The 13,929-nt window shown below is 35.2% G+C and overlaps 1 protein-coding gene across 3 annotated transcripts in view; it reads left to right on the top strand.

The window, feature by feature from the left end:
- The window catches only part of SLC12A7 (solute carrier family 12 member 7), a 79,593-nt gene that overhangs the window by 22,875 nt on the left and 42,789 nt on the right, over positions 1-13,929 (top strand). For all 3 annotated transcript variants that reach the window (XM_066557472.1, XM_066557481.1, XM_066557491.1), the window contains exons 7-11: positions 1,322-1,563; positions 3,797-4,008; positions 8,133-8,300; positions 9,690-9,788; positions 10,458-10,515. In XM_066557472.1, the coding sequence (XP_066413569.1) occupies positions 1,322-1,563; positions 3,797-4,008; positions 8,133-8,300; positions 9,690-9,788; positions 10,458-10,515 (779 nt within the window). The remainder of the gene's footprint in view (positions 1-1,321; positions 1,564-3,796; positions 4,009-8,132; positions 8,301-9,689; positions 9,789-10,457; positions 10,516-13,929) is intronic.

The following is a 13,929-nucleotide window of genomic DNA, read 5'->3' as shown; positions in this document are numbered from 1 at the left end:
ACAGAATTTGAAGTAAAATGCTGCCCAGGATATCTGTCAAAGACCTCAGAATAGACCCCTGACATAGCCACAAGGCATGAGTATTGCTTTTTCTTTCACTGGGGCATGGATTATTTGGAGAAACAGAAATCAGTCATCTCCCTGTGGTTTTCCCTGGCAAAGGCTTTGAGCAGCAGGGCAACAAAATCCACAAGAAAATCTTCTGGATTCTCAGGCTCTCTCTCCATAGAGAGCCTGAAACTTCTGCAATGTCACAGTGTAGGGTTTTTTAACAATATATACTTTATCTGTAATATTTTTTTTTAGTTTGCTTTCTTTTTCTTCCATGATGATGTGACAATTTTCATATCTTCCAGCATTCTAGTAAATAGTAATTTACTAAATTTAAATTTAATTTAAGAAATTTCTGGTAAATGATTTTCTATGTCTATTTTTGGATTTTGCTTATGAATGCATCAGATCAGCCTCCTGTTCAAAGTTTCTTCCTGCCTTTAGAAATGATACTATTGAAAAATAGTCATTTGTGCAGTTTTTTTGAAGGACTGGAGTTGCCTCAAGCCCTAATATTCAAGCCCTGGTAGCTGAGCAGAGAAGGGTGTTTTTAGGGGTGCTAGAAGAGGGCATATAGATATTGTTGTGTAGTGTAGTACACCAATGTCTTAGAACTAGATCAGTTTGTCTTCTCACACACATTTAACAGTATAAATGCTTTCAACTTCTTTTCAGGTAGAGCACCCCAAAATTTAAGAAAGAGAGATCTGTAAGAGAATCTTGTTTGAAATTGCAGTAGATTGAAATGTCTGGTTTAGCACATGACTAAACTTCTTCACAATAATCTTAAATTGTGCTCTTGCAACTTTAGATTAAAATTTTATGAAGTATTATATAGGGTGTATAATACTGAAAGCATTTTTAGTTTATTATACTTTTGTTTGTTTCTTCATATTTCGTTTCAATCAATGGAAGTCCTGTTTATGGTTTGGGTTTTTTCTTTTATTTTTGTCGTGTTCTACTTCCTTCCACCACCAAATTCCTTAGCTGTTTTCCCCATTTGGCAGACACATGAATTAGAGGAGTGGAAGATCTTTAATAGGAGATAAGAAGCTGGAGCAAAAGTTGTATCCTATTCTTAATCCTTGTTTTTCTTCACCCTCACCCTTTTCCTTCCTTTATTTCTAGAGTTTTTCGATGCCCAAATTATATGGCTAAACTCATTTGTGAAAGCAAAACTGGTATAGAACGTTAGATTTTATAGTTCAAGTAAATGATTTAATAAAATGTTCATAATTACATGTATGATAGTTCACCATATCTCTTGCAGACCTATATTTCTCCCAGTGCTGCTATATTTAAAGTGGCAGATGCTGGTGAAGAAACAGAGGCTATGCTGAACAACATGAGAGTCTATGGAACATGTATTGTCATTCTGATGGCCATAGTAGTCTTTGTGGGAGTAAAGTATGTCAACAAGCTTGCACTGGTCTTCCTTGCCTGTGTGATTCTTTCCATCATTGCCATATATGCTGGAGTTATTAAGACTGCTTTTGACCCACCTGACTTTCCGTAAGTGCAATATTGAGTTGTGTGGGTTATTTAAAAGAAAAAAAGTGTGGGGAGGGAAGAGCTACTGTAATAATTTCATGTTTTAAGCTAAATTTCAAAATACAAACACATTGCTTTCAGTGGTAGCTTTATGTAGTTTAAATACCAATGTGGTCATTTGATATTCTAAGAAATATTCACATATCTGAATATTTCTCTCTTTTTCATAAGATATGGTAACTCTAGAAAATGTTCTTTGGTGCTTAAAATTTGGCTGTTATTTCATCCATACCCAAGGAGCAAGAAGGTGCATTTTGCTGACGGTAAATGTAACTGCTTTATCTAAAGATTTTATCTAAAAACCTGTAGAATAAAGTAAAAAGGTCAAGAAACCATTGTAGCTATTAAGCATTGTTATAAAAAAACCCCATAAATTTAAACTTTCTTTGTTATGAAGAAATTTTAGAAACTTCCATTTCTCCCTTCTTAAAAATGACACATTGAAGTGTTTAAATTCACTTGTGTTTGTGAAGGCTTTCCCATTAATAAAATAAAATGTTATTGTTATGCATGACACATTGCTTCTCAAGGTCCTTGATGTGCTTAATTTTTAGCTCAATAGCAGTTACTTCTTCACTCCAGTTATTAGCTGCATTTTACTTTACCCAGTTATATGAGTTGCATTTTTGTGCATATTTTTCTGTTGAAAGATGAAACAAAGTTATATTGCTTAAGACATGATCAGAATAGGCTGATAACTTCAATCTTGTGTGGCACTTCATAGTAAGAGTTATCCTTTGCTGTATGATTGTTACAAATTCAATATTACTTTGAAGTGTTGGTAATTACATTATAAATTGACCATTAGAGTAGTACTTGTGGATTGTTCTGTAGCATTGTTTTACATGTAATATGTAAAACTTTGACCTATTTCTGAATAAAACTTATGGTTCTTACATTAACTTCCAGCGGGGCAATAGTAATATCTTTTTGTCACCTGTATAGGTAAAAGAGAGTTTATGTGAGTATGTAGCATTGCTGAGACTCATTACCAAGTTCCTGGAGACTTTATATGTGGCTGCTACTGTAATATTATTGTATTGGGGGGAAAAACATAAAGAGTTTATTTTCCACTAAATATAATGGTTTACATTTAGAGTCTGCCTCAAAATGAGAAACTCAAGTAGGGTCTTGTGTAATGGTAAGACTGATCTGATGATGGTCATTAAAAAAACCCAAACAAAACAACTTCCACTTAGCTGGTTAGTTAGGTTGATATCACTAACCTCCATTAAGTTTGTCCATTGTGTAGGTGGTAAAATAGTTTACCTCAAGATCTCCCAGTTTGAATCAAACTGAAAGTTTCCATTGCTTGTATTATTTGACCCTGCTGCTATTGAGTCATCAAATCAGTAGCAATTAAAAAGAAAACTAAGCAAGGCAAGTGACAAGATGATCTCTTTAGCAATAGTTTTCTGTTAAATCTGCTGAAATTCCATGAGATGCAATACCTTGAAGCTGTGCTGGTGTATCTGCCTAACCCTCATTTTATATTTGATGTTCCTTCTTTTGTCTTCAAAGATCTATATAATTCAGTTTTTAAGCAAGCCTGGAATCTTAAACATCTTTTGTATAGTTTAACAAAGAAATATACCTAGATCCTTAATGTACTCTGCTGGTAGGAATTTGCTTTTGACAGCTGTTCAGATTTTTCTAATTCTCTTTCATTCCTGAAAAAAAAATTGCTTCCCAATACATGATTCTTTAATTTGTACTCCCATCACTGTTGTTATATTTGGCTGTTTAATCTTCCTGGCTTATTTCCTACCTTTTGGATTGTAATTGTTTTTGAGGATCATCTAAAGTTTTCAGTTGCTTGAAAAGGAAGAGAATGGTTTACTTGTTTAAACTCACTTTTATATTTTCTTCATCAGACTCATCTTTTGATTAAGTTTATTATTTAATTTTACTTCTTTCTTGTAGGGCTGAATGCATCATAATTGCTATTATGTAGTAGTCAAGCTGCTTAAATTGATTATACTTTACCATAAAGAAGAAATATTTGATCCATATTTTAAAGACTATTGATGATAGTTTTAGATGTAGAAACTATACACTGGTTTAGTAGATGTAGTATAGGCCTTAAGGTAGATAGTGTAAATAACAGGTTTCTGAAGAAGTCTAATGGACAAAAAATGGCTTCATTCACAGCCTTGTATTGAAGGAAAAATGACTTTCCTTTTCTTTTTTCTAGTATCTGTCTCCTTGGAAACCGTACATTGTCAAAACGCAGCTTTGATGTCTGTGCCAAATTTACTGAAAGCAATAACGAAACAAAGACTACACCTTTGTGGCTCCTGTTCTGTGATAGTTCTTTGCTTAATGCTACATGTGATGACTATTTTAGTCTCAATAATGTAACAGAAATTCAAGGAATTCCAGGAATAATGAGTGGAGTTCTAACTGGTAAGTTGGAAGGCACAGTGACTTAAAAGTTTTTGGACATTATTAATTTGGCCAATGGCTGGTCAGTAATATAGCGGTCTAGTCTGTGTGAAAGATTGCTACCTTGAGCATGCTTCTTCCTATAAAAGAACCTGGTTTTAGAATCTTAGTATCAAGTGCTTTAATTTGGGGGTAATTGGAGTTTGATAGCTACTCTTTCAAAAGCCATTGTTTAATCAAAAAGGTGATAAAGTGCTCATCACAGCTTTTTTTTTTTTTAAATATGTATGCCAAACACACATTTCAATAAGCCATTCATTAATATATTTTCAAACTCTCCTGAGAGGGAACTTGTTTCCACTTCACAGGTGGTGCAATGAGAGTGTAGTTCTGTGGATTGTCCAATGTGTACAAGTTAGTGATTGAATTAGAGAAGAGCAGTCTACAATGTATAGATTTTATTCTCTTTACAGATCTGTATGGTTGTGGCAGCTTGGAATTCAGATTGCATCAAGTCATAGGATTCATCTTAAATGTGTAATAATTTGTATTGTACACACACAAATAATGTCTCTGGGAATGAAATGGATACTCTGATACCTCTGCTTTGCCTTTCCTTAAAATAAAGTTTGATTTATATAAATATGCTACATAGACACACTAGACGGTCACTGCTGCCACAGTACTCCAGTTGAAAATTATCACATATAAAGTGTACAAATACATTAAAAGATACTAAATGAAACATAGGCTTCTCTGAATCAAAATTTGTGGCTATTAAAAAATAATCTTCTCAATGAAAAATGAAATTATTTGCTTGTTACAAGAAATGTAGCTTAGAGTTTGTTTTCTGAGTTTTATGATTTACCATTTGCATATCTACAATTTTTCATGAATAATTTTGTACTTCCTGCCCCAGCTCACAAGTTAGCTGTATGTTACAATTTTTTGCTACCCTGTAAGATTTAAATTGTTCTTTTACTTTTGGAGGTTTCAGGCTGAGTATTATTTTTTTTCATTTGTTCCAACCACTGTTTAGTGTTTCATTCAACAAGCAATCCTGTATAAAAGTATATTTTGTTAATTTTTTCTCACATAATGTTAAGATCTCTAAAGACCAGGAGTCTGCTGAAAGCTCATTGTGAGCGACACACTTTCCACTATTCACTGCTCTTTGCTTACCTGTAGTGAATTTCATCAATTCCATTATATTTACTCATGGAATCTGATACATTTTTGTTTAGTTTTGTTTTTTTTTAAGTTCCTTGCAGCTGTTTTTCCTTCTACAACTTTGAATTAACTGAGAATTGCCAGCAGGCTCTCATCTTGGTACTAGCTCCTATTTTTGGGCTGTTTGAGTGTACTGGATAGCACTGGTTACATCCTGATGGTCATTCTTATAGAAGTTTCCTGGTGGCTCTTCTGCATTACAAAGCTGTACTTCCATTTACTCTTACCTGTTGTTTTCTGTCTTTGAACTGTTTTTTTTTAATCCATGTGAGGAGATTTCCTCTTATCCAATGTCTCGTGTATATTCCTTGGGTGAGGAATATTTTAATAACATGGGCAATATAGATGGACTGATCCAAGTGGATTGCCTTCATTTATGTTTACCTCAAGGAATTTGAATACTTCTGACAATTTTCTTTTGCAAAAGCTGAGTTGAGCTTTCCCCAGTTTTTCAAAACTAAAGAAAAATTGTGAATAACTACTAAGTTTTGTCCGAGATAAAAAATAACTTCCCTGTTTATTGCCTCTATCAACTGCTATTGTTGCTATTGACTGTTCCTGTAGAGATGCTGCTTATGAGTCCTTAGTTTCTGTGTCTCCCTGAAACACTTTTAAATTAAAGAAATGGCCTTTCATTTGTCCTTGGGTAACAATACTATTTCATGTCAACCTCAGGTATTTCAGTGTTCTTGGAGATTTCAGGCTGAGTACTGCTTTTCCTGCTTTTGAAAATATGCGCTCTGCTTCTGTTCGCTGATTAACATTTCTCTGAACAAGAGCTATTCCATAACAATACATTTCACTATCCTAGTTACACCTAATGCTAAAACTAGGTGTCTTACTTGCTGAGTGTGAACACACATTCTGATATCTAGCATAAGCTTGAGCTCTCGTGGCAGAGATTTCTCAAGGAGAATTTTCTTTCACTTGATGAATTTTCTGCCTTGTGTGAAGACTTTGAAACTGCTCTGGACATTAAAGTTTCTTGAGCTGTGACTGGCAATATTGAGATGCCATGACTGTCTCAGGAAGTGTGCTGAGTCCTCACACCATTTATTTGGCACTCATATAGAGTAAGTATTCATCCCTTATATACCTTCTGTGAGTGTTGTCCTGACAATAATAAATCATTCTGGAAGTGGGTGACTAAATAGGCCTATAACCGTAACAGAAATTATGCAGTTCTGCTACTAGCTTTATCAACATTGTTCTGATGGTGGTAGCATGTTGGTCTGATACACTGTACCTGTTCTTGTGTATGTACCCTAAATGTTAGCTGCTAGAGGAGCCTAGCAATCAAGGAATGGTCCTAGAAGGGCCAAATGTCTGGACTTTTCTGAAAAGTTATTATTTTTTCTCACCCTAACTTTCAAGTCCTCTTGGATTATCACTTTTGGGAAAATGAGCATAGGAAAGCTCTGTGTGACATGTTATGAAATGGGAAAGTGATTTCTATTCAACAAAATATCTAAGCCAATTTTACCCATGTGCTGGCATGCACAGTTCTACAGTTAAGTTGTATGCATTGCAGTGCTCAGGTCATTGTCACTCCTGTGTCATGCTGAATAAAGGACACAAGCTGTTGAGTGCTTATTAAGAATTTAAGTGCTTTTGATTGGCAATTCAAACTGATGTTTTGATTTTCTTATGTTTCACAGGGGGTAGATAGATGCTAATTTGGAGATCTAGTCTTATTTTACATCACTCATCTCTGCGAAAATTCCTGAAATTTAAAATTCTCTTGTTTCATTAACTTCTTATGGCTTCAGTCCTATCTCTAGATCAGTCTGTAACTCCTCTTCATTTGATTGTAGTGATACACATATCATTCCTTAGCAAATAATACTTACTTTCAATCTTTGCTGTGCTTTCTCTTCTGCTTCTCATGCATACTTCCATATAGGTTACCAATTGTAAGATTTAAAAAAAAAAATCTTGGTATGAGTACCCTCTCTTTGGCCACTTATGGTTCAAAGTCCATCTTCTATTGTGCTCAAGGTTACATTTTGCTATTACAAAGGCTTAGAATACTGTACCGGAATTCCCTAGAGTTGTTCAGGATGTCTGAAAATTGGCTATTCAATCATCCTGGCCATGGAAATTGTTTATTTCCTTGCTGTAAAATCCTTTGCCTTCTTGACAGGTCAGAAGAGTATCTACTTTGTTTTTTCACATATAATAGGACAACTTGTCTCAATTTCAAATAAGAATCAGTGTGGTCCGTTCTCACAATCTTATCAAAGTACACAACCAGTGTTTTCCACAAATGCAAACTCTCAAAATTTACTCTTTGACCTATCACTCTTCAAACAAATGTGCTTAGTATGCTGGGGAATTTGAGCCATATTCTGCTGGGGTTTCTTTGCTTACCAGTGATCTTCTGGAGTCTGGTTATGCTGCTTTTGTCACCATGTGGAAATCTTTTGCATTAACAGCTGAATCCTGAACTGTTATGCAGGATTCTTCTGTACAGGAGGTGTCAAAGAACTCAAATTACTGTTAAGTAGCATTTCTTTTTCATACTGCTCCTCAAAATACAAGAATAAGAAGTATTAGTATATACTAAGATTCCTTGAACCTGGAGATAAGTTTCCTTATTTTTTCCCAATAGAACATCTGTGTGCCTGTGCAATGCAAGTGTACATTCTACAAATGCATTAGAATTGAATTCTATAATTATATTTTGCTTTAGAGGAAGAGAAAATTTTGCAGGACACATCTCACACTACACCATTTTTACTAGCATGGGCTGGAGTTACATAATACCTGTTACAACTGGTATTAATCATACTGGGAAATGTAATGATTTTTGTGTAAGAAAAAGGCATCTGATTCCTAGGATTATTGCATTCTCACTAATTGATATCCTGAAACAGAGAGGTGACACTGATTTTGTTTTTTCCCCCACCTTGTAGATAATCTCTGGAGTGCCTATTCAGAAAAAGGATCAATAGTTGAGAAAAAAGATCAGCCATCAGTTGCTGGACCAGAAGAATCAAAAATGGGTGGACTTCCTTATGTTTTTACAGACATCATGACCTACTTCACAATGCTTGTAGGGATTTATTTCCCATCTGTGACAGGTAGACACAACTATTTTTTTTTGCATGAGGATGTGTACTTGTATCTGGGAAAAAAAAAATCATGTGAAATTTTTTCATTTTCATCAATCTTATGGGTGACTCATGCTGTTGCAAGTTTCTGTGTCTGAGGTTATGTACCTTCTGGTGCTAGGGAGACATTAGTCATGGCTAATGACTTTTGGACGTTATAGGACTCAAACAAGAAATCTGTTTAAGGGCCATTTCTATAAAGAAAGCAAAACCCTTATGTGTTACTAAATGTTTATTCTAAATAAGGTGCCTTTATAACACTTTAATCTTCAAAGGCTTGAGAGAATAGTTTAATATTAAAATGATTCTTCCAGTGTCCAAGCTGCCTGGTTAACTGCCTGGGATTTGTTCACATGTCCAATATTTTGCCACATTAACTGTGTAGACTTTTTTGTCAAGCCTAGACTAGTTGTATTTCATTTTCCTCAGCTCATGCTTGAATGAAAAAACAGACGTTTTTCTTCTAAAGTCCCAGCTGAAGTAATTGTAATATCAAGTAACAGAATAGAATTCCAATAAGAAGTTGCAGCACTGTTTGGTAGTTTATTATGAAGTGGAATTATCTTTGTATTCACTGTTTGAACCCCACTGCTCCCATTTGTTTACTTCAGACTCTTACCAACATTTCATCATATCTGACCTCATGGTTATTGTTTTATTCCATGGAGTCTGACAATGTTTTTGCACTGGAACATCTTGACATTAGCTTCCATATTTTTGCTTCCAGTGGTTAGGTCAATCCTAGGAGAGATGGCAGAATTAATTATTGTATAGGTTTCTTTCCCTCCTGTCACTGTATGTGCTACAAAATAATTCTGTTCTCTTTTTAGATTCACACACATGCGTACGTGTGATTTTTCTAACCATTCTTTTTCTTGCCTGCTCCTTTCTTTTTTGCTTCTAAGGTTTTATTTGTTAGTTTTTTGATTTGCTTGTTTACATTTGCTTGTTATTTTGATGGCCTGTTTAGTAGAAAGTCAGTGCGTTAGGTCATACTGGATAAATTGCCAAGTCCCTATTAATTTGTAACATCCCTTCCAAATAGCAAAATTGCTACTCCTTGTATTTCTTCATTTCAAGAATGATTCTGAGGTAATACTTGAAAAATATTTTTTTAGTCTGTCTTTTTACTGACCTTTATAGGATTTGCTTACTCAAGTGGGTAATAACACAGATTTCTGAATAAAATGAAGGTATAAATTGAGGATTTGTGCAGGATTATAATATGCTTCTGTAGCCTGCTCCATTGGTAATCTTTGAGTTAAATTTGGCTTAAAATTAGATGTTCTTATTTTCTTAGTTATTATCATGGAGTTATTATTAATTGGTTTTATGACATAAATTTTGTCTCTTTTTAAGGTATTATGGCAGGATCAAATAGATCTGGAGATCTAAAGGATGCTCAGAAATCTATTCCTACTGGAACAATTTTGGCTATTTCAACTACATCTTTTATTTGTATCCTTTATACTGTGACTTTTTTCTTAGTCTACATTCTGTAGATTCTGCAGGTATAACAGGTTTTTCACTGGAAAATCATTAGTTTCCTGACTAGGAAATGAATGAAATCTAAACTGAAAAGAAATCTTTGATATTTGTCTAAAATAAATAATACCAGTATTATTTATAAATATTATGAAAATATGTCAAATTTTATGAATAAATATAGATATTCCACTAGTGCTTCAAATTCCAATATGTAATTGATTGTTGTAGTCAAGTGATCTGAAGGTTTTTAGCATTAGGCTTCTGTTGGCAGATTGTTGTCATATTCAGTATAACCAGATCTTAAACGAAAAAAACCAGTAATAGTAGTTGTTGGTCCTTCAAAACCTACAGTACACAAGTACTTGCTTATTTGTATGAGAAAATGCCTGTTCTATTGCATGCTATATGAGCTGGCTACTTCCAATACTTCACAAATCACTGTGATATACAGTCATAAAGAACATAAACTAAAAAATCGTAGCAGGGAAGAACTAAAAAAAACAAATAAAAAAGCAGCCAGGAAATACACACACATGCTGCATTGTCATGGACATTTTCATTACATACCTTGGTGAAAAAAGGTGGGATTTCTTCTATGTGATTTTTTAGAGAGTAATCTTCCTTCAGTCTCAGTAACAGATCTCTCCTGTATAGTGTTGTTTGGCGCCTGTATAGAAGGTGTTATATTAAGAGATAAGTAAGTAATATTCAGCTTCTAATATTACATGGAGTATATGTAATCATATGTTATATTAATAGGACTTATTAATAGGCTCTTGTGTGAAATATCTATGTGGTATATATTTCTTTTACTTAGTTTAAAACTGGAGGGAAAGCATGTCTGTCAAACTGAGATGGCTGCAAAAACTGGTCCGGTTATTAGACTGAATGCCTTCAAGAAGCAGAAGCAGAATCTAAGATGAAGTTGAACCAGCCTAATGAAATGTTCTTGATGAAGAAAATCATAATTAGTATTTGCAGAGCTGATGGATGGGGATAAGGGGATAGTACTTGGAGAGAGTTAATAGGTTTTTGAGGAACAAAATTTAAAATTTGACAGTTACATGACTAGGGGAGTTAGTAAGAAGACTGCAGTGCACCATCAGACCCATAATTTTCACTAGACTATTTTTTGTTTTAAAATTTGAGTAGTACATCAGGAGTCATGTCTATTTTCAACCATGTAGTTGCCTGACGAATTTAAGGCATATTATGAAGGGAATAAATGTAATGGACACGAGTATGAAGAGAATCTCCATATTTTGATCAATTTCTCCATTAGGAGAAGTTGGTTAATATGAAACCGTTGTCAGGTTTCACAGTTGTTTTCTTGCTGGTGTCTGGTTCTCTTTCCTACTGAGCCCATGTTTGCTTATGGTGATCAAACAGTGTCATTGGGGTATTGTTTAAAAGGTGGTGAAGTTGATGTTGAGACAACTTATTTTATAAGTCTAGAAGGATAATCATAAGTTAAAAGCTGGATTCTAATCAAACGAATAGAAGAAGCGGCAGGGGGTCCATGAAAGGCTTTTGACACTCTCTCACAGCATCCTCATAGGAAAAATCAAGAACTGTGGACAGTGAGGTGGATTGAGAAGTGTCTGACTGGCAAATCCCAGAGGGTCATGATCAGTGGCAGAGTCTAGCTGGACGCCTGTAACTAGTGGTGTCCCCTAGGGTTCTGTATTGGACCAGTGGTATGACCTTGTGGCCAAGAAGACCAGTGTAATCCTATGGGAATAAATCATGCAGACTCCATTTTCTTCAAGATGGAAAAGCCATTTCTTTATTCACGTAACTCCTCCTGTTACAGACCTCGTGTGTGACTCCAATTGGTTAGTAGTATTGCCAGCCAGGGGTTTATGTACAAATCACAAACAGGAGGGGACTGCTAAGGAACATGTCTCGAGCTGTTGTATTTTCCAGCATCAATCTCATTACATGGTTATGACAATGGGAAGATGCCAGCAGCTCACATCCCAGGCAGCAGACAAAGAACTTAATGTTACAACTTACTTTAAAAGTTTTTTGACCAATCGCACAAAGCAAAAGCATATTGACAGTCGTTTCTATCCAACCACTATAAGCACACATACCTTGGTTAAAACAATGCTTGCTTATTTCAAATACAGTATCTGCTTGAAAGCCTTAAAACACAATGCACAGAGCTCCATTACTAAGCTTAGAACTTCCTAATATCTTGCTAGATATACTTTTCTGCAGCTTAGGGAGTTATTCTAGACAAGCATTAATAGACAGACCATTGTTCTATTTGTCCTTAACGTTTCTACTTCCCATATGTTTTTCTGCTGACAAATCTTATGGCTACTGCTTAGCTCTAATTGCAGTTCTGCTGTCTCTGAGGCCTGTCTTTTGCAGCTTTCCCAAAACCCTCTGATTCTGAGGATTCCCACAATTCCTCCTCTCGGTTCAACTAAAAAGAAACCTTCATAACTGTGTTGTTTATTAACTATCTTGTGTTTCGTATCTTTACCATAATATATCTGCTTATTACTTACTTAAAGCATTTTTTTTGCTCACATCAAGCATTGCTATATTGCAACACAGCAATTTTAATGCTGTGAAAGTCTAGTCAGTTCAAAGGGCATAAGTCATGTCTGATAACAACAAGTCATTGTTTTTAAAAGTCTCGCCGGTTCCAAGGTCTTAATTCAAAAACTTCCTCTATGCCTATACCTTCATTCACTATCTCTGTAAGATTTTGAGAACTCTCTGCAAATCCATTTCCTACCTCTTTCTCTTGTATTTTAAAAACTTCTTTGATAGTTTTGTCCATCATTTGTCACACACACCAAAGTATGCAAGGTATCACTACTAGTATCACCACTAAAACACCCAACACATATAGACCTATTTTACAAAGTTCCCTTAGCCAAGGTGCAAAGCTCCATGCTTTGAACAAATCATCTAACCATGACCCACCATCTTCTTTAATTTGAGCTGTTAAATCTATCAGCTTTTTTATGCTTTTGTGGGTGGATTCAGAATGATCAGACAGGTTCATACAACACAATCCTTCAAATTCCTCCAACCATGTCCATGTACCAGTAAAAGAAAATCAATTGCTGCTCCATTTTGAAGGGTAGCATGCCTAACACTGTTAACATCTGTCAGCATACCACTGATTGCAGTGGATGTGGCATTAATTTGTTTACTCAGCCAACATCCAACCCAATTTATTTGTTTCAATACCATTGCTGAAGCCAGTTGGGGTAAAAACAAACCTGCTGAAACACTTTTCGCAGCATTCCAAGGCATGAAATCACTCTTACAATTCTCATCATAGTGATGAGTAGATCTTGTTCCCCTATGTTTCTTCTTAATGACTGCTTTAGCAGTAGGTGCAATCACAGTGAGCATACCAATGCTACATGGGCCACCTTCAAGGTGTGATGGAATGCTCTGCCAAGCCCTATCTCCACAAATGAACCAATATCTTTTTGGTAATTGTCATGGATATTGGTCAGCCTTGGAAAGCACATCCCAACTGTTTGAATAATTACACCAAAAACTTGAATTTCTCTATGCAAAATAATGGGGAGTGACATTGTACTTTGGAGGATCACCTTCTCGCTAATCGTTAGCTGTAAATGTAAGGCAGAAATCCATTGTTAAAGAACCAAGGATTTCTAATTCTTGGGGTTCAGATACTGCTTTGGGAAGTTCTTTGGTCCAAATGTTCCAATTCAATACAGGATTGCTCCCATTGTCAGTTTTGCCAGGCTGACTATTGAATTGCTTTTTGATCAAGGGCAAATCCTTTACTGGCACACCGACCAGACAGGTTGAGAAAGGCTTTTCTGGTTCTGAGTTAGGCAAACATATGGTATCTGAGCCTGCTGCCTTGGCTAAGGTCACCCAAACATTTGTTTGTGGTTGTTCCACAGGTAGATCTGCACTACAAGAAACAATTAAAACCAACCAACACCAGCATATCACTTGATTTCACTCCATCCTTTCCGTGAACTAATTTTTGACAAAAAATCCTTCCATATATATCAATTTAAAAACTTTGCTTTTGACCTTGAAATAAAATTTGAAAAGCCAAAAGAGGGAATCTAAAACATAACAAAACAAAACCCACGCTTTT

This window comes from Molothrus aeneus, chromosome 1 (genome assembly GCF_037042795.1).
Source record: "Molothrus aeneus isolate 106 chromosome 1, BPBGC_Maene_1.0, whole genome shotgun sequence".
Classification (NCBI taxonomy): domain Eukaryota; kingdom Metazoa; phylum Chordata; class Aves; order Passeriformes; family Icteridae; genus Molothrus; species Molothrus aeneus.
This window is presented reverse-complemented; position numbering and strand designations above follow the sequence as displayed.